The sequence below is a fragment of the Leptidea sinapis genome, chromosome 30 (genome assembly GCF_905404315.1).
Source record: "Leptidea sinapis chromosome 30, ilLepSina1.1, whole genome shotgun sequence".
NCBI lineage: Eukaryota > Metazoa > Arthropoda > Insecta > Lepidoptera > Pieridae > Leptidea > Leptidea sinapis.
The window spans coordinates 3,172,084-3,193,286 of NC_066294.1; the positions used below are offsets into that span (position 1 = coordinate 3,172,084).

At 36.8% G+C, this 21,203-nt stretch overlaps 2 protein-coding genes across 2 annotated transcripts; one reads left to right on the forward strand and one right to left on the reverse strand.

Moving 5' to 3' along the window:
* Positions 1-4,093: 4,093 nt before the first annotated feature.
* LOC126973867 (uncharacterized) lies at positions 4,094-10,758 on the forward strand. The gene is made up of 3 exons (XM_050821222.1): positions 4,094-4,464; positions 4,956-6,333; positions 10,156-10,758. The coding sequence occupies exons 2-3, from the start codon at positions 4,964-4,966 to the stop codon at positions 10,487-10,489; spliced, it is 1,704 nt and encodes a 567-aa protein (XP_050677179.1). The 5' UTR covers positions 4,094-4,464; positions 4,956-4,963; the 3' UTR covers positions 10,490-10,758.
* LOC126973916 (non-structural maintenance of chromosomes element 3 homolog) lies at positions 10,748-18,501 on the reverse strand. The gene is made up of 5 exons (XM_050821286.1): positions 18,086-18,501; positions 17,733-17,907; positions 15,938-16,050; positions 14,794-14,889; positions 10,748-11,249 (listed from the first exon to the last, which is right to left on the reverse strand). The coding sequence occupies exons 1-5, from the start codon at positions 18,296-18,298 to the stop codon at positions 11,187-11,189; spliced, it is 660 nt and encodes a 219-aa protein (XP_050677243.1). The 5' UTR covers positions 18,299-18,501; the 3' UTR covers positions 10,748-11,186.
* Positions 18,502-21,203: the final 2,702 nt, after the last annotated feature.

Here is a 21,203-nt window from a genome sequence, read left to right on the forward strand (position 1 = left end):
GGTCCCATAGTGGTAACGCAGAAACCGATCATCTCATGGGCTGCGTTCAAGCGGCAATTGCCGACGTACTTGCACAGATCCCCTCCGCTGAAATCGTAGTCTTAGGTGATTTCAACGGGCACAATGCCGAATGGCTGGGATCACGTACCACAGACTACGCAGGGCGATCTGTGCATATGGCGTATGGTCTGTCCCAATTGGTTGAGTCGCCAACGCGGCTCCCGGATGTGGATAGCCACATGCCGTCCTTATTAGATCTTCTGCTGACTACACATCCCGATGGTAACCAGGTCTTTGTCGACGCCCCTCTCGGAACGTCCGACCATTGCCTGGTCAGGAGTGTAGTGCCTATCCGACGCCAACGTCGCAGACCACCAGCAACCCGCCGCGTTTGGCACTACAAGTCAGCAGATTGGGATAGGATGCGTTCCTTTTTTGCATCCTACCCTTGGGGCAGGGTTTGTTTCCCTTCGGATGATCCTAGTGCCTGCGCCGTTGCAGTAGCCGATGTGATACTGCAGGGCATGGATATTTTTATGCCAAGCTCGGTAGTACCGATCAGTGGCAGATCACAGCCCTGATTCGATGCGTCAGTTAAAGCAGCATCCGACTGCAAAAAACAGGCGTATCGAACTTGGGTTGCGGCGCTGTGCACAAAGGATCCGAACTGCAAAGTTCTTAAGAGGAAATATAACCGTGTCTCCAGATTTTTTAAGCGGCAAATCGCCCGTGCGAAATCGAAGCACGTTATCAAAATTGGCGAGCAGCTTTCCAGTTACCCGACCGGAACACGCAAGTTCTGGTCATTGTCGAAAGCTGCTCTTGGTAACTTCAATCAGCCATCCTTGCCACCGTTGCACATTAGGAATGACACCCTGGCCCATACGGCAAAAGAGAAAGCTGATCTCCTGTGCGCTCTTTTTGCCTCCAACTCGACTCTTGACGACAACGGAAAAACACCACCGACCATCCCGCGGTGTCAGAGCTCTATGGCTGAAGAACAGTTCAGATAGAAAACTGTTAGGCGAGCTCTGTTATCGTTGGACGTCAGGAAGTCTAGCGGGCCGGATGGCATTTCTCCAATCGTGCTTAGAACGTGTGCCCCTGAGTTCACGCCGGTGCTAACGCGTTTATTCCGGCACTCTTATTCAAAAGGCGTAGTCCCTGACTCATGGAAGTCAGCCCTTGTCCATCCGATCCAAAAAAAGGAGACAGTTCGGATCCGGCAAACTACAGGCCTATTGCTATTACCTTCCTGCTCTCCAAAATCATGGAGAGCTTAATCAACCACCAGCTCTTGGTATACCTAGAGGGTCATCAGTTGATCAACGACCGACAGTACTGCTTTCGTCATGGTCGGTCAGCAGGTGATCTTCTGGTATACCTAACACATAGATGGGCAGCGGCTATTGAAAGCAAGGGGGAAGGCCTGGCAGTTAGCCTGGATATAGCGAAGGCCTTTGATCGTGTATGGCACAAGGCGCTCTTCTCAAATTTCCATCATTTGGGCTTCCCGAGAGCTTGTGCAAGTGGACCTCCAGCTTCCTCACTGGGCGCAGCATAATGGTCGTTGTCGACGGATATTGCTCGAACCCGAAGCCCGTGAATGCTGGAGTGCCCCAAGGCTGTGTGCTATCTCCTACGCTGTTTCTTCTGCATATCAATGATATGTTGGACACCTCCAACATACATTGCTATGCAGACGACAGCACTGGTGATGCCGTATACACGGGCCATGCAGGTCTCTCTCGGAAAACCGTCGACCAGTGCCGGGAGAAACTTGTGTCTTCCATCGAGTCCTCTCTCGAGAAGGTCGTGGAATGGGGTAAATCCTTGTCTAATTTAACCCCCAGAAGACTCAAGTTTGCGCGTTTACCACTAAAAAAAAACCCCATTTGTCGTATCACCGCTCTTCGACAACACTTCCCTTAAAGCCTCGCCTAGTATCGGAATACTGGGTGTCGAAATCTCGAGCGATAGCCAATTTCGTGGCCATCTGGAGGGCAAAGCCAAATTGGCTTCGAAGAAGCTGGGCGTCATCAATAGAGCACGGCAATACCTCCAGCCGGCCCACATTCTAGCGTTCTACAAAGCGCAGGTCCGGCCACACATGCAGTATTGCTGTCATCTCTGGTCTGGCGCACCCCAGTATCAGCTCGATCCATTTGACCGCGTGCAACGCAGAGCAGCTCGAATTGTCGGGGACCCAGTGCTCTGCGAACGGCTGGATCACTTGACGTTGCGTAGAGACGTCGCTTCATTGTGTGTCTTCTACCGCATTTATCACGGGGAGTGTTCCGAATAGCTGTTTAACCTGATTCCTTCCGCCGAATTCCACCTTCGCACGACGCGCCATAAGTTAGGATATCATCCCCACCATCTGGATGTGTGGCGGTCCTCCACAGTGCGGTTGTCAAGGAGCTTTCTTCCACGTCCTACAAAGCTGTGGAATGAGCTTCCTTGTGCGGTGTTTCCGGGACGATACGACATGGGTACATCAGCTGAAAATCCTACTCGTCTCGTCTCGTATTTTCATTAAAAAAATGGACCAGTGCCGTGAGAAACCTGTGTCTTCTATCGAGTCTCTTGAGAAGGTCGCGGAATGGGGTAAATTGAACCTTGTCATGGTCATTGAACCCCCAGAAGACTCCAATTTTAGACGAAACGAGACTGCAGGAGTCACCGGTCTTCGTCACTTGGCTCTGCTCAATAGACAAATCTCGTGCGAATACTTTTGAGCCTTTCTTAAGCTCTATGGCTGCCGTCATACAATTTGTATTGTGGATGCGTATATCGCGAGTCAATGACTTGGAGATCTGTTTATTTAGCTACCTCTACTGGGAAGCATCGTGCGGGGACTGAAGGATCATTTAGCGTCATACATATCCACGCAGTCACCAAGGCATTCGAAGTGGTTTTGCAATTCGAGTTGGAAATTTCCGGCGTTTTGGATCTGGGTGGGTGTGGGTCGGACCGCAGATTTCACAAGTCGAGACCACTCCAGTTTTTGATTGATATTCAATGTGCCTCTTACTATACGGTGATCACTGCCAGTTTTCACCGACTTGATCACGGAGACATCATTAAATATATGTCTTACGTCATAATGAAGTCGATCTCATTTTTGGTGGCACCATCGGGGCTGATCCAAGTACATTTGCGTTGTTCTGGCTTCATGAAGAAGGAGTTCATCATATAGAGATCCTCCTTCTCCATGAAGTCGGCTACATCTGGCCTAGGGCGTTCCGATTTGCATAACCAAATTGCCCCACTCTCAACTCATCGCCGCTACGTTTGCCCAGTTTTGCGTTGAACTCTCCCATGACAAGGTTGAAGTGGGTCTTCGAAGTGTGAATGGCTGTTGAGATGTCCTCATACATGGCCTCCACCTCATCGTCTGAGTGTGTCGAAGTCGGAGTGTAAACCTGTATGATCTTCAACAAATACCGTTCAGTAATTCTGAGCATAAGGTATGCTACCCTAGTCGACACGCTTCCCACCTCAGTTACTTTGTTGACGAGAGACTTGTAAACGAGGAAACCAACAATACCCTGGGACAGTTGGTCTCCCTACCGAAAATAGAACATGTGTCCGGAATTGAGGATTATCGAGTTCTCACCCTGTCATCGGACCTCAGATTACCCCACGCATCCCCGTAATGAGCTTCCTCCATCGCAGCAGATGTTGTGCTCGTGTGCTTTAACGAAAGATATTGCTGCCCATCCTCCGTTGTTTGTATCCCTTAGTCGCCTCTTACGACACCCACGGGAGGAGATGGGGTGGCGCTATTCTGGTGCGACACCACACACACACAACGGCTACATATGGATTTGAAATCACACTTTCTATCACACCTCTGGGTGTATTTGATGAAAAAGTGCAACTAGTTAGAAAATGTTCGATTAAATTTTAATTAATTATTATTGCTCCGATTCATTGACCATTAAAGTTCGTTTGTTTAGTAAAATGTATTATTTGGTGAATAGACATGTCAGTCATTACGCATTTGACATTTCTGTTGTGTTAATTGAACGTAGTGTTTAAATTCTCTTTGATCTCGATATCTGAGTAAATTTATTATTTAAATTTATTCTTTGTTTGTTCGAAATACATGTATTACCGGCGTATAGATATTAGGTATATAGTTTAAAGTAGGAACTAGGATCCATAGTCTAAGAATTAAGATTGCCGGCTATAAATTATAATAATTTGTTATTAATATATATTACCGCGCGACTGTAAATTGTAGTCGTAACATTATAGACCCGATAGGTATTAGTGCGTAGGAGTGTAATGAAAAAACAAGCAAAGAGTAGCGATCTAAGATCGTTAGATTAATAGTGTTCTGTGTCTAAGATTCTCTACGATTTCCTACTTAGATTTTAAAATTTGAATTTCGAGCAACCAATTGTTTAAATTTGCAAAAAACCCTTAGCGGTCGTGATTGTGTCCCAACTCCCACAAGTAAGTACTTAGTAAGGAACTGGTATTAAAAATACATTTAATAGATGTTCTTAAAAGAACAGTTCTAAGCAGAGCAGCAACAGTACTAAGTTAATAACTTTCATTGTTCAGAATCATAATATTATATGCCTTTGACGAATAAATCTATTTAAATAAAATTATAGAGGTTTACATTTGTGTGCAGAGCATGGAAAAACAACTGTATAGATTTCAAATAAGTCTTCTAAGTTTTAATCCTTAGACACTTGGCCCTTACCTAAAAATATTGTGATATCTTCATTTAATAATATAATGTTATAAAAGTTTTAAGAAGCAATGATTTTTATTATCACTACATCGTCAGTCATGTACTCGTGTGTGTACATGGACAAAGTTGCGTGTATCAGCTAGTTAGAAATAAAACTCTATGGCAATCTTTTCACAAACAGCTATATTCTACATAAGATCTATACTTGTGTTGGAATTACTTATATAATTGAATTTGTTTCTAGTAAATACAATGTGGCTGACAAACTTTCATTCATTAAAATCATCCAACAATATTGATACAGAACGCAAAGTTTACAATGCTCTGGAATCAGATGATCTGGCTGATATAGTTATGACAGCATTAGAAATACTGAACTTGCAGACAAAATTCGCCAATAAGTTCATTCCTCAAGAGGAAATATACATGTATAAATCTGAAATTCCTTCAACTATATATCGTGAACAGGGAAATAATCATTTCAACAATAAGGAATATAAAGCCGCCTTGGAGTTATACAATAAAGCCCTAATGTTTGCGCCAGTTAACTCCAGAGCTATGGCATTGGCTTACAGCAATAGATCAGCAATTCTTTTCAAAGTAAATCTTTTTGAATTATGCATATCGGATATTGAAAAAAGCCTGGCTGCAGAATGCCCATCTCATATAATAACAAAACTTCAAAACAGAAGGGAAGCAGCTGAAAAACATGTGGGATTATACATATATCAGTATGATGATGTGATAAAAAATTATGCCCAAAATTATTTTGATGTAAAACAACACCAACAGATACCATATGCCAATATAGATGTCAGGCTGATAGATGGAGAAGTGAAAGTCACTGCAAGATCTTCCATACATTCAGGGAAAGTAATAACTTATGAAGAACCATATATGATGACTTCTATTACGGATAATAGACTGGTACTTTGTCACTATTGTTACAAGTTTGTGCCAAATTTAATACCTTGTCAAAACTGTTGTGATGTTTTATATTGCAGCGAAGACTGCAAAGATTTGAGCTTCAAAGAATATCATGAGATTGAATGTAAAATCGTGAATTTTATAGAACTAACAGAGTATGAAGGAGTCATTCATTCTTTAATATTTAGAACTGCACTTAAAATGAAATATGGATCTTCTTGGAATGACTTCATCAAGGCTTCCAAGTTGATGGGCTCTGAACGAATAAAGAGCAGTAATATTGAGACATTAAACTTTACCAATAAATTTTCCATACTTTGTGCAAGTGAAAATAAGCCATTTATATATGGAAAAAAATTCAATACCAGTTTTGTTTTTGCTAAACTTATACAACACTTAGACAAAAGTAGATTATTCTTTCCACAAAGTGGGAAACAGAAAGCAATGAGGGCATTTGCTAGAATAATGATGCATTTATATCTGTATGCTTCAGTACGGAAATTATATCCGTATTCATTTGATGCATTTTTAAAACTACACTTGCTTGTAAGAGTACCTTCTTTTGGAATCTACACTTTTGCTAGTAAGCTGAATTATTCCTGCAAACCGAATTGTGTGTTAATTTCATTGAACAGAAAAACATATTATATTGCTATCAGGAATATCAAACCTGGAGATGAGCTGATTGTGTCCGAGTTAGTACCTATTGGAAATTTAGTTATTTTATTTTAAATCTAAGTACTAAGTTATGCAGAAACAATTTACTTTGAAGGTACTTTGCAAGTCTGCACCAGCCATTATAGATTCCTTGAACATTTTTTTTTATGATAATAAGGGACAAGACGAGCAGGACGTTCAGCTGATGGTAATTGATACGCCCTGCCCATTACAATGCAGTGTCGCTCAGGAATCTTGAAACCCCCAAAAATTCTGAGCGGCACCACAACTATCACCTTGAGACAAGATATTAAGTCGCATTTGCCCAGTAATTTCACTAGCTACGGCACCCTTCAGACCGAAACACAGTAATGCTTACACATTACTGCTTCACGGCAGAAATAAGCGCCGTTGTGGTACCCATAATCTATCCGGCATTTTATTCCCACAATTTGCTGTGTAGAAATTTGTGAAAATATAAAATTTATATGGATACACAGACGCTTAAGACAATACTCATAAAAATATTGCTGCTTTAGATTGTTCATGTTTCAGCTCCATAGGTAAAAAACTGGAAAACCAGAGGTCGCCCATGTTGTGTTTAGGAATTCCTTGCCATATGAATGGCTTTTTAGTTAGCCATAGGCGTTTTTGAAGTGTAAACTTCTTTAGCGGTGTTGAGCACTTTTCTTGGGATGGGTATAAAATGTTAAACTCGCGTCAGGGCACGTGTCCTGATCGAGAATCCGTAAGACAGTCGTTGAAATTATGGATTTATACTTACAACTAATTATTGTTCGGATATTTCAACTTAATGATCATATGTTCATTATACCAGTATTCAGAATCATAGTGATTGCGAAGCCGAAACACCGCAAGGTCGAGAGATCGAATCTCAGCCGTGAAATATTTTTACAGTTTTATTATTTTATTTTAAATCTTTGTGGTTTTTAAACCCGGGATATATGAATTTATCCAGGGCTTATGCCCTGAATGGTCCCCAGCATCAGGTATAACGCCGGTGCAGTCCATAATCATTAACTTTGCTTCTATTTATTGCAAAGCCAAGTTTTCCGCTCTCGACTTGAAGCCTTCACGTTACGATTACTGATCTTCAAAATTACTTGCAAGGTTACTATAGGCATGCACAAGACATCTTTAGTGGAATATTTTAAACCTGTACCTATTTGACAATTTTAACACACGGAAATGGCTCTTCAACAATGTCGGCGATTTCTTGCGTGTTCTTTGATATGACCCACCATCACCGCAAACATACTACACAACTACGCAATGTTCAATAGTCTGCTTTTGCATTAGTAAATCAAATACTAATTAAACTAAACAATTTGTTAGTCCCAGTCCCGCATCGTTCATAAAATTTTGTTTTCAAATTTTATTTGTCTAATTAAACTATTGCCACAATAGTTTCAGTGATACTGATTATCACCACCGGCACACCCCGTGCCCTCCGACCTGTCAAGTCCCGCAGTAGGAGACGGGACGTTATCGCGAACCCACTACACTCGCCCTGATGAAGGACCTCCAAATGGTCAGAAACTAGTCCACCACACCGATAAACCATGAGTAAAGTGTTAACTAAATAATGTTAATAACGTCTCGAGAAAATATTAATATTATTCCAGAGTGTGACGGACCCGTATGTTCTCTCCGCATAGTGAATGTTACTTCTCATGACTTTTGGGCAGACACATATTTTATACTCCATTTAGTATTATACTCTACTTATTAATTTGATTTAAGCTGTTGAACTTGCATCGTAAATATTTTATACAGGACCGGACCAAAAACCAAAAAGGGCAATCAAAACTGCTGGTAGTGATTGAAAACTAAAAGTGCTTCGATCTTGTTTTATTTGAATGATCCTATAGCCAAGTATGGTTTTATATGAGCAAAGTATTGGTATAGCAGCAGTGTTTTGATCTAAGATAGCTCTTGTGCCAAACTCGGACTCTTTTAAATCAAGAAATACAGATTACCAGTATTCCCTATTTTCAAGTGTATCTCTGATAACTTCGCTAACTTTTTAAAAATTTTCAGCTGTGGTGTCGTTTAAACCAAACTGTAGGTCAGGTTTGATGAAGATCCATTGTTTGAAGAGAAGTCCGGAGCTCTTGTTACTTTTTTTAGTGAGACTTATTGGCAGTTTGTAATGGCATTCCCAGTTTTTCCTAGAATTCGCAAATTTGAGCAGTGCCGATTTCTTCAGGTGATTGAATCATCGTAACTTTTTTCATTTGCCTGAAAACACCCATGACCTTTTATAGCTCAGTGATTTGTTAGGAAGCACAAAATGTTAGTCTTGGCGCAGACAATATCTATTTCTGAATTATCAGATGTTCCCCAAACGCATCTACTTTTTTCTGTTTAGATCTAGGCTAGATCCAACTTCTGTTGTGGATTTTAAATTAGTTCTCAGGCGCCAGTTTTCATGACAAGCCCTTCTATGATGAATAATTGGTAGTAAGTACTTGTCGCGGAGAGTGGTTTCAGGTGAACTTTCATTCATGTTTCTTTCTCTTTTGGTATTGTATACTTCAGCGTTTTTATAGGTTTATTGAAAGCAGCATTATCAACTGTAAGATGAAAATATAGAATTCTTTGTCAAGAAGTTGGTATGGTCCTTGGCTCGTAGGTGTGTATTCTGGCAGAGATCGCCACGACGATCGTGCATTCCATAGTAAAAAATTGCAAGCAGATTCCGAACCACTTCCTCTTATCCTACATAGTTGAATGGTTACATGTTGGTTCAGTTTTAATGACAATGCATTTATAACAAGCTTATCATAAGAGAAGTATGACTTGGATGGAAGTCCAGGAGCTAGCTCCACATAGAGTATCTCTACACGAGTAAATAATAGAAAATCGAAATATTGTGAATGCATTTTATTTCAAAAGCCGACTTTATTTATTACCATGATGTGGCTACTAGCCAGGAAACGCAAATCAGTTTCTGTCGCTTTACAAGTTTTAAAAGAACAAATTAAGGATTTGTGTTTGATTTTATTGTTGCGCGCATTAGGCGAATCAATATATGAATCGACGTCTCATGGGCCAACATTAATAAGTCCGTTTATTTTTTCTCTTGCTTAGAGCGCTTTCGTACTACGTCCGATCCGTATCCGTGGAAACACAGTCCGGAGTAGTTGTAGAACTATTGCTGTGGTAGTTTACGCACTAGATCCGGCTTCCGTCATCCGATTTCTTTCAGTCAACCGTAGAAATCCAAGTTCAAATACTACTTCGGACCGTGTTTTCACGAATACGGATCGGACTCTGATTGGACGTAGTGCCAAAGCGCACACTATATTACTTTGTAGAAATATTAGAGAGACTACAAGAGCCGAAGACTTGCCCAGTATATTTTATTTGACTAACAAGAGAAGCTCTGTAGATTGTTGCAACTTTACATTTTCTTATCTACTAGGTAAATATTATTTCCAAATGATAAAATTTAAAACTATCTTGCTTAGCTTGGGACGCTATCGATCGATAGCGTCCCAAGCATGCACAAGTTGAAACGTTTCAGAAATTGATCGTTTCAGCTTCGGAATTCTCAATTTCCTATCTTTCCTCGTGGACAGTGTGCTTTATTATTTCACAAAACCGAGAACAGATAAAGAATTGAGCAGCTAGTTGGTGTAGATACGTGTCTGCTTATCAGGCCGCGGGTTCTGCTGTTCGATCCCCGCTGGGTATATTACGTTTATTTTCTTATTATCTGAGTGCATAAATTCTTATTCACAACTATGTACTTAACTAATTTAGCAAAAACAAAATAATAAAAATAGTTTACTTACCTCTTATCAACTTATTCTAATATAATGTTTAATTTCCAGTGAACTGTTTCCAGACACTGATTGCAAGATTTCAGCCCAAGACTACAACTATGTATGTGATTGTTTAGCGAACAAAGATCAGACCTCGAGGGATCATGTCTCTAGTGAACAGAAGCTTTACTATAATAATCTGGATATTGACAATTTGATAACTTTAGGTAAAGATGAAAAAATTTCATTTATATTTGAGACAACTGCAAAAGCTTTGGATGTCCTTGGTGATGTACCAGGGTCTGATGAATACAAGAAAGTTTACAGACTCTTCCGCTTTTGTTTAGGTGCCTTAGAATTTACTCAGACAGAAAGTATTTTTATTTCTCCCGATATGAATTAATGTCGCAATATCTCAGTATAATTATTTTTAACATTAATTGTGTGTGCAAGCGCTAATGCTTCGGTTTGAAGGGTGCTGAATAACAAACTGGGTGGGATAGTGACTTTTATTCAATCATATTTTCATTGGTTATACTTAATACATTCTTTATAACAATATTGATTTTTCTACAATAGTAAAACAGCATGAGGAAGAAAAACTAGAATTTTTGTAAGAACTTTTGTTTTATTACACTAAAGAAGAATAAAATAAACATAATTTAAAAAAAACAGTTTTATTTATACTCCACATTTTAAGTGTATATTATATAGATATTGTGTACAATTGTCAGTTGAGACGCTTTAGCAGTCATAATCCGTGATGTTTACAAAATTATGGTTAAAAGCCTGGCTGCATTTACCTTTCACCATTTACTTCAAATTATATATTTTAAACTGCTTCTGTGGCGATTTTGTACTACTCACTCCAGTTTGTTGGAGTTTCGTTTCACAATAGTAATTAAATGTACTTCAAATTATATTCACACTGCTTCTGTGGCGGTATTGTTTACTCCAGTTGGATTTTCGTTTCACAATAGTAATTAAATGTACATCAAATTATATTTACACTGCTTCTGTGGCGTTTTTGTATTGCTCACTCCAGTTTGTTGGATTTTCGTTTCACAATAGTAATTAAATGTAAGTACTTCAAATTGTATTTACACTGCTTCTGTGGCGATTTTGTACTGCTCGCTCCAGTTTGTTGGTTCAGCTCCAAATGCCTGAAATTATTATTTTTGTCATTGTATTTTGCGACAAGCCTATGGACTTACTTATTCCGTTTTTAAGTGTGCTCAATTGAACGTCGCTAGTTTTATATTGTGCATATGCCTAACTGACATGCGTTAGTTACGTGAATTATCAGGCTGCATGAGATAATTCACTTATTTTCGTGGGAAACTTTCTTAATCATTTTATTACGCTGTGTGTTTACTATATCTAACTGTGGAACCTTTTTCACAACCCGCAACTATACTAATCAAAACTATGACATTTCATACGTAATTATTATTAACCTAACTGCAATTTTTTTAAAGTTATACTCCTTTGGCGCGTTAGGGAAAAATAACCGAGTGAATTTTACGATGAGCGTGCTTACTTAAAGAACATCTTAATGATGTAGGTTTTCGTTAGATGGCACTTGAACTAAACTAGAAAAGAGAAAGGAGGTGTTATCAAGTACATATTTTGAATGCCATGAAATGTGATGCGTTATATTTCTATAGAAACACATAAATGATATTTAAATTAACGTTTAAACTAAATAATGAGGTATAATAATTGTAGCTTGAGTCACTTTTTCGGGAGTATTTCTAGAATTTAGTTACATGCTAGGTGCTAGAGTAGCTCTGCGAGTCCAAAATTGGATTGAGGATGCATTTGTATAACAGTAGTTTGTTTTTCAGCGATTACACTGATTTTTTTACTGATAAGGACATGTTGTGGACATTTCCATTTGTATCGCTCGTTTCGTTAATTTTTTTTTTCAGGAAGTGAACGAAGAAAAGACTAAGGCTTCATTTGCTAGGGGTATCTAGCAAATGCTAATGCAAAATATTTCACGTCATGTCGTAAAGGTCACCTATTATTACATTTGCAACTTAAATTAGGCCAGACAAAAGCCAGCTATTCCGTGCTGTTATCTAGTTTCAATCGCTGAGTATACAGTAAGTATTTTAAGGACGCGTTTACGAATCTGACAAAAAAATAGATGTTTTTCGGTAGAGTTTGTGATGAAATGAAACTAAATCTAACAAAACTAAAAATAGAAATAGATTACTTCTTTATCTCCAATTAGCCCGAAATTATTGCTTTAAAATTTTGATATTTTATGTCGTAAAAACGATTATCCGCCTCTTAACACAAAATTGACGAAATGGGGCTTCGTTCAGGATCATTTTTCTGCTACTACTTACATAAGTTTGTTTCTTAAAAAATATGTAAGGAAAGCAGATATATATATTCAAAAACACAGGAAATAAATTAATGAATATGTTATAGATAATCTTAGAAAAATATAAATGAATTGTCTAAAATTCTATCATAAATATTTTTTTCTGATAAGCATGAGCTTTAATGTGTGGTATTAATGGTTATTTTATTTTGTCACTCCGTACGCATTGCACAGAAATATCTATCGAAACATACTAGATCAAATAAAAGGTCAATATTTAATCGAAATCCAAGATGACGCTTATAAAATTGGCAACTTTTCTTCATGAGTGTTATTTTAATGGTTTTCGGGGTCAACAATATCGAATACCGGGTCAAAATCGAAATCTAAGATGGCGCCTATGAAATTTCCCAACTTCTCTTCATGGGTGTCATTTGCATGGTTTTCGGGGTCAACAATAATGAATATCGGGTCAAAATCGAAATCCATGATGGCGCCTATGAAATTAACCAACTTTTCTCATGGGTCATTTACAGCGTCAAAATTAGAATTCATTCGTAACCTTAAATTTTATTATAAAAGGCCTGTCTAACAATGTGCCACATGCTAAATTAATTCTAAATTCCCTTAATAAGCTGAGAATTGCAACCATACCTTAGAAAAAAAAATAAAGTTAATTATATCCAATAAAGTATCATATATTAATTGTATATTTTACTAACCTACGATACCACAAGGCAGGGGGGGGGGGGGGCACGACCAAAGCATCAGACAACACAAAAAAATAGAAATATTTACGTTTCGACTTTTAGTTACCACCATATTATGTCAAGAAGAGTTATTTCAATAGATATTGTAATCATAAGGTATAAGCTATTACATAAATGTAACGTATATCTTCCTTAATCTCGCATTATTTTCAAAAGACCAAAGGAAATGTCACATATCAAACCTGAATCTAACTTCCAAAGACCTATCCAACAATACCCCACAAGGTAAGTCTCCAGTATTTTTTTAATCTCCACTTTTAGGCAAGATGTCCTTAGGGGGGACGCTACGTTCAAAGCATCAAACAAGACAAGAAATGGCGTGCGTACAAAGTACACATGTCAGAAGTGAAACTTCTTTGTGAAAACTTATTAATTATTACTTACTACCAATTGTTTTTTGTCAATATTAGAAATTATTAGATGTTCTACTTACTCGTTGCCACGCTAAACCTGCACGATACAACGCTAGGAGCGAAGGTGTTCTACTTACTCGCGGCCCTACGCTAAACCCGCACGATACAACGCTAATAGGGAAGATGTTCTACTTTTTCGCATCCGGGCGCTAAACCTGCACGATACAAAGCTAGTAGGGAAGATGTTCTACTTCCTCGCGGCCGCGCGCTAAACCTGCATGATACAACGCTAGTAGTGAAGTTGTTTTACTACATAGCGGTACCATCTGCTTCATGCTTCATTCGCCCTTTCTCACTCTATCTCAATCAGACTCAGTCTCCCTCCCCTCTTCTTAGATAAAAACGTCCTTCATTTTCGTGACACTTTATTTCGTTTCATCGGTAAAAATTCTCGGCCATCTTGGATTTCAAAAATGATCTCAAATTCGTTCTCTGCACCCTCAAGAACCTCGGATACGATATCAATAATGTTGAATTTACAAAAAACTGCGTTTACTGCACACGACATTATGCGACAGAATTGCCATGTAAAGTTCTAAGATTTAACTACTAAACGAATACATCAACCATTTTTATCAAAAATATATAGGTATTAAAAAAACATGAAAGTTATCTGTGAAAAAAATTCAAACTTGCTAAAGTATCAAATTCATTTTATTCCCGCAATTAACTTTAAGTACGTGTATGTGTCAGTGTAGTGGTGCGATTCGATACCTCTCTGTTTTGAGAACGCGTCCTTAAGTATAGCCTTTACGTAGTACAGCCATTTATGTCCGGAGGAAATTCAGAAGTTTGCCACAATCTATGAGCCTGTCTTTTTAGCTTTTACACTTTTAGACACTTCCCTTAATGCCTCGCCTAGTATTAGAGTACTGTTTCCCAAATCTGAGAGGCCACCTGGAAGGCAAACCCAAATTGGCTTCGAAGAAGCTGCGATTCATAAATTAACCAGACTAAAGATGACTTGATGATTGACACAGGAAAAAACAGACATTTATCCTAAAACATATCACTAACATACAGGAAACCATTGAAGTACTCATGTGATGCTTTTGAATTTAGAGTGTAACACATGAGGGATTAGATAGTAACTTTATTGAAGTAGGCGTTACTTTGCGGAAATAGAAGATAGTAACATTTAGTTCATAACATCATCTATAATTATTGTCACTTTAAACTTATTACATACCTCGGCAAACTTTTTCAGCAGAAACATTCTAGGAACTTCTTCAATAGCTCTTTGGCCCCATTCAAAAGTGTACTTGCTCAAATCACCTTCACCAACCTATATTTTTTTTGATATTTATATGAATTTCATTAATTCTCATACTAATTGAATAATTAGGGACTTTTTCTATCCAACCCATCTGGACATAATACGCAGCTGTGAGGATCTGCTAGCGTCTCAAATGTGAAATTTACAAACATCACAAAATTAATTATTTGCTATGTTTAATTTGTGTTAACTTGATTTACTAAAATAACAAATGCCATGAATATCTCAGTATGGATATAGTAAATTAGGCTAAAGCTACTCTCGGTACATATTATAAACAGAAACTGGAGGAGCACACTAACCAGGATGCAGGACAGCTTACTAAATGGGAGACAATATTTATCTTAAAAAGTGCTGAACTAACTACCCTGGTCAAGTAGAGCTCAGTAACTATAGTAAAATGATTCAATTAGTGTCACAAAAATCTTAAGAGGTTTCACACAAAGTCCAATCCATATCAGTGAAAATACTGATCTAGAAATCTCAGACCGAATACAGATATTACTTACTCACTAGTCCGATCTCTGTTCCAACTCCAAGCAACCAGGGGCCACAGAGCATTCACGTCGTTGATTCCTTTCAATTAGGATCAACTTCTGCCAAGGCTATTTGTATGTACGAAGATGCAGAAGTAAGGAATTCTAGGTGCACCCTCTCTTGGTAAAACAATGTTTAAAAGGAGTTTTTAACAATCACCATGCAGTGTTACATTTTTACAACAGTGAGAGAAATTTTGTAATTACTAAAGAATGAAGTGTGTTCACTTTTGATTTCATTTTATAACACAAAACGGTTTTGTTTCGGATACAGTGCATGAGAGTATATACAAATAATTATGGCTACTTCACATTTGACTGAAAGATATCGGATGACAGAGGCCAGATATAGTAGGTAAACTATAAAAAAAGTTCTATGAATATGCCAGTTAATATTTTCATCGGTGCAAATTGGATTGTTTTAGAAATAGTGTGAAACCTCTCTAATGCACACATTTCACTTGTTTGTCGCAAGGCACTAGACCCATCATAAATATCTCAAAACACAACAACTAATCTACCTTTGTATATTTGAGGTACATTTGCTTGGTAAATATATGTGTTAAGATCTTTCGTCCTGCATAATCATTTTCCTGTATTAGATCTGCTTCTGATAAGAAACTCCACATATCATCTGAAAAGTGGTGATTTAATCACTATTTTTCATCAGTTACTTCAAATTATTTCAATTGGTTCATTAAGATTAAAAATACAAGCAAATTGTACACATAAATTTATAGGATAATAAAACAGTCATTTGGAAGCCATCATCAATCACATTGATTATTTCTATACCAATTTGTCTGTTCTTTACACTTTTTAAGAATTGCTTGTTAGAATTCAAGTACACTATATTCATATTATAATGTTGTCTTGGAGTAAAATAATCTAGGATTCTACTGAGTTATGATACTTACATTCATATTGAATTCCCCTTGGGAAATCATAACTCTTTCATGATAAAATATACTGCTAATTTTCTGTACCCATGAATTGTCATGTGTGCAAATTTCACAGTAATCTGTAGTATAGTTAACATACAATACCAATGACAATCTATACACATATAAGCAGATATAATTCTCAGTGTAATGGCAAAAGCGTGCTTAAAGACGATGTAAGCACACTTTTCTCCATATTTGTGTCAACTGACACTGTCCAAATCGGGTTCTAAATTCAACACACATAATGTAAGCTGAATAAATGTTTTACATCACTGCTTATTGACCACGAATATTTTATACAACTGGAGTAAATGTGTCAATGTATAAATAAAGCAGTTAAAGCTTATTGAGGTGTAATTTGAGGCATGTTTCATATTTCGGCTTTGATTTTATACTTTTTTTTTTTTTTTTTTTTTTTATATGAGAGGGGGCAAACGGGCAAGAGGCTCACGGAATGGGGAGAGGTGAGGCAACCGCCCATGGACATCCGCAACAACAGGTGTGTCAAGAAATGTGTTGCCGGCCTTTAAGGTGGGAGTATGCTTTTTTCTTGAAGGTCCCTAAGTCGTATCTGTTTGGGAAGACCGCTGCTGGTAGTTGATTCCTCAAAGTGGCTGTGCGAGGCAAGAAATTTCGAAGAAAACGCATACTATGTGATTTGTATATTAAATAGACATATATTTAGAACGTCATTGTGCAATACACACAAACAAGCTCACAATCACCATAATTATGATATTATGAGTTAGGATAGGAATTCTAACAGTATGCTTGATGGAAATTAAATAACAGCTTATTAACCCCATAGCTATTCTAACAGATTTCCAAGAATTAGGAACTTGGGGGGGTGTAGGCCAGCTATTTCGCCCTGGGCAAGGTAGTACAAATATATAAATCTAAATTTATTGGGATTTTTATGGGATACTTACTCCCATGACTGGATGACTGAATATGAACTTTGGTGATGAAACTCAATCAGAGATTGGTCAGAATTGCAACATTTGTTTGAACATATCTATAAATTATTTGAAATCCGTGGAGTTTCTGGTGTGTGTGTGTGTTATTTATGTATTAAGTCAATTGATACGTCATCATGTAGTCATTTCTGTGGCAATACATTTTAAATATTTCCATATGTCAGACAATAGCCATGTAGTGGTAAGGTATTTTTTAGTCTTAGAATAGAATAGAGTTAAGAACTTAAATTTGCATATATGTTGTAAATCTGTGTTCAAGTTTCGTTTCAGTTTAACCACAAAGTAGTGAAACAGGGTTTAATGTTGAAGCTTGTTTCACATTCCATAAGTTGGTGACCATAAGCTATAATTATTAATAAATAAATTTTGATAAATACAAGAATTATTAAAAATACCCTCTTTGACTGGCGCTCCAGACATAAATATATGGGTCAACATAGCCAACAAAATTTTACGTTGAGTTGCATCTGTTGCCAATGACAATAACGATTTCTCACATGGTTCGTCTAATACCGCTATATACTGAATACCACTTTTAGATTCAACTTGTACTAGTTTTATCCCATATATCTGTAAATAAATAACATTATTTAAATGTAAACATTTTGATTTTTACTACATAACAAGATATGTCTGATTGTTTGTCCACTAAAAGTAAATTTATCTATTCTGTGTACAGTGTCCAAGTAAAAAATCTATTCAAATACATATTAATTAAAAAGAAAAAGTATTTAAATAACAAACTAACTTTTTTCAATAATTTATCAGCCTCTAAAATCACTGTGTTTATGTGGTTTGTTGAAGTTTGATATGTATTTTGTAGATGTTTAATAATTTCAATGCGCTTTATAGGAATTTTGCTTCCTTCACGGCAAATAATATAGCGAACACATTCTCTAACCGCATCCTCTAAATTTTCTGGGAGTTCTACACTTGGCCTACTAGTTCTTCTTTGAGACATTGCGGGTTGGACTTAGTATCCCTTAGCACGAATATGGATTAATAAAAAATATTGTAGTTGATAGAGCTTTAGTCCACGATTACAATGATACCACCTTTATTACAAGGTAATGCACCGCTTTCAAGAAAATAACGAAAAAAATTCTAACCTAAAACAGATAAATCACGTAAATAAACACTACTGACATAGTGGGGGGAGGCTAAAAACTGTCATGATTCATGAAATGATTTTGGTTTCTTTGTAAAATATTTGGACAGGCAAAGGGCTTAAGCCCATACAGCCATAAAATGTATGAAAAATAGTGAAATGAAATGTAAAAAATAGTCTATGACAGATTAGACGGCTTGCTAGAACCAAACTGTAGGCGTTTCCCCCCATTAACAAATTAGGTAGGGGGGAGGGTAGACTTTTATTTTGAGTTTTCTTGAAAACTGTGTATTTCGTTGTAATAAGAGTGGTAGCACTATAATCGTGGACCAAAGCTCTATCAACCAAGTTTTAACCATTTATACCTCAATTCCTCTAAAATTACAGTAGGTATAAACAAGTGAAAACCACTGAACACTTTTACTCTAACGAGTAACGAGGTGAAAACTCAGATGTTGCGGGGACTACTTCTATAGTGTCATTAATATATGGGAAAACAGAGTAATGCCACCTGTTAGCGTGTTTTGGCAACTTTTTAACGCTATAGCTGTACCTACCTATTATATAATTATGTTAAATATTTATCTATGATTATTATAATAATAACAAAATAATTATTAGACTCCTTGTTATTTCACACACAATAATAAATCACATTGTCACAAAGAATAACAAAAGAATCACTGTGTAATATCAGTAGTCACTAGTCAGTACTAGCTTACATAGTACAATGATATTTAAAAGTATAGATAGGTATCTAGACTAAATTCGATGTTTAAAATGATTCACTTACGCACACATTAATCATTTAACATTTCAATAGCACTACGCTACATAACGATTATATCTGAAAGAAGCATAGCATGATACAATTATCGCAAGTGAGAAAGAGATAAATCTAACTTGTTGATTGCGTCTTCGTTTAAATTGAAACAACATACAGTAATTTATCAGATATGACTTTTACCCGTACACAGTGATTTATGCCTAAAATACGATTCACTCATGAGTTCATGTTGTAAAAGTTATAAAGTAGTAAAACTGCATTGAAATTGGGTAAATAAAGTGTTATTAAAATTTAATTTAATAATTAATTCAAAACTTCTTGACACGCTGATGCGGTTGGAACTTAAAACAAGGTAACTAAAAAGGTAAAAAAGTGGTTGAGTAATTTATCAGATATGACTTATATACCCGTACACAATGATTAATGGTAAAAGAAGTTTTCACTTCAAACACATACAGACAGAATAAAATAAAACCGGAATTTATTTACAATAACAGTTCCATGTTTACAATTTTACTAACAACTGATCCCAAAAAGTTTTAAGTATGTAATTATTTTTTGTATATTGTAATATTATTTATGAATATCTTTTTGTTGAGGGTTTATTACAATAAGACAATGGGAGAGTAAGAAAATTATCCATTGATTCTTCTGCACTTAGCAAAAAATATACCGATAGAAACAGAGTTGCTGCAAAAACTCCAAAGTAAGTCAAATAGCACAATCCACGCCCCCAACTCCCGTAAAACTTGTTTCTTTAGTTTAAGTATTTAGCTACCTAAAAGCGTAGTTGTTTGGTAAAAATTATTATATTAATACGTTTCGTATAATACCTGGATCATTCCGTGACAGATAGCATCAATATTTCACTTGGCACTTCTGTATGTTAATCTATGGCACTCGACTCGACTCGGTAGTCGAGTCTCACTCGACTTATAGTCTGAGAGCCCGTGAACCTCAGACCTACGTTATTTTATAAAAGCTGAAAGTTTGCCAGCGCATGCTCCCAACACAGGTAAGAACGATGGACCATTATGGTGTTTGGGTGGCTTTGGCAGGTAAACGGTACTAAAGGTGCGTAAAATACCGATCTTAATATATCAAATAATAAATTTTTTCGGTATAACCTTCAGAATATTATTAAAATCATGTTATTCATTGCCAGACACATAACATCGTGGGAACCCCTTGCCAGACACCCTTAATGTTCATGAAATAATAATTTTACTTACGTCATAGTATAAAAGCTGATTTTCATATATAATACTTGTGTAATAAGTAGATGATGTTTCCTCATTAGCCAGACACTTTTGATAGTTCCAACCCCTTGCCAGACAAGCATGTACGGTAGCTGTAGGAGAGCGCGAAGCAGTATGCATATGGATGAGTGCGAGTAAGATGGCGAGTTAAGTCTACCGCGGTCCCTCATCGCGCAGTTGATATTTCTACTGCGCATGTATTGTTTAGTACTCGGTACTTGTTAACATGAGCTAAAATAATATGACAATAAACTATCTTCAAGTACTATTAATTTAATATTTATTATTAATTAAAGATATAAAATATTTCGAATATATACAGACTACAAAGTAAATTCAATATAATTGATATATACATATATTGTACGTAGTATATATATACGTACGTATATATATATATATATATATACGTAGAGTATATGTTTACAATTTGTTTATGTGACTTTGTAAATAAAAGTGAGTCAAGTCACATCAAGTCATGGGTGACATTAGTGTTATTTGCAACAAAATTAGTGATAAAATAACATTATTTTTTTCTGACGAGACATTAAAAAATGTGAGTTAATTTTAAAATAATATGTAGTCATCAATCTATTCTTTTATCCTTTATAATAACTTGTGTCATTCTTATCACGAATCTCTTCTTGCGATTTACAATTATTGTTTGGCAAGGGGTTGGAACTATCATCAGTGTCTGGCTAATCAATCAGGA

Bases quoted from the DNA above. Each gene is read 5' to 3' on its own strand.
- LOC126973867 (XM_050821222.1), top strand. From the start codon at position 4,964: ATGTGGCTGACAAACTTTCATTCATTAAAATCATCCAACAATATTGAT. The intron at 6,334-10,155 runs GTTAGTACCTAT...TTTAATTTCCAG, and splicing joins GATGAGCTGATTGTGTCCGA to TGAACTGTTTCCAGACACTG.
- LOC126973916 (XM_050821286.1), bottom strand. From the start codon at position 18,298: ATGTCTCAAAGAAGAACTAGTAGGCCAAGTGTAGAACTCCCAGAAAAT. The intron at 16,051-17,732 runs GTATTTTTAATA...ACCACTTTTCAG, and splicing joins TGGAGCGCCAGTCAAAGAGG to ATGATATGTGGAGTTTCTTA. The intron at 11,250-14,793 runs GTATGTAATAAG...TAATAATTTCAG, and splicing joins TGCTGAAAAAGTTTGCCGAG to GCATTTGGAGCTGAACCAAC.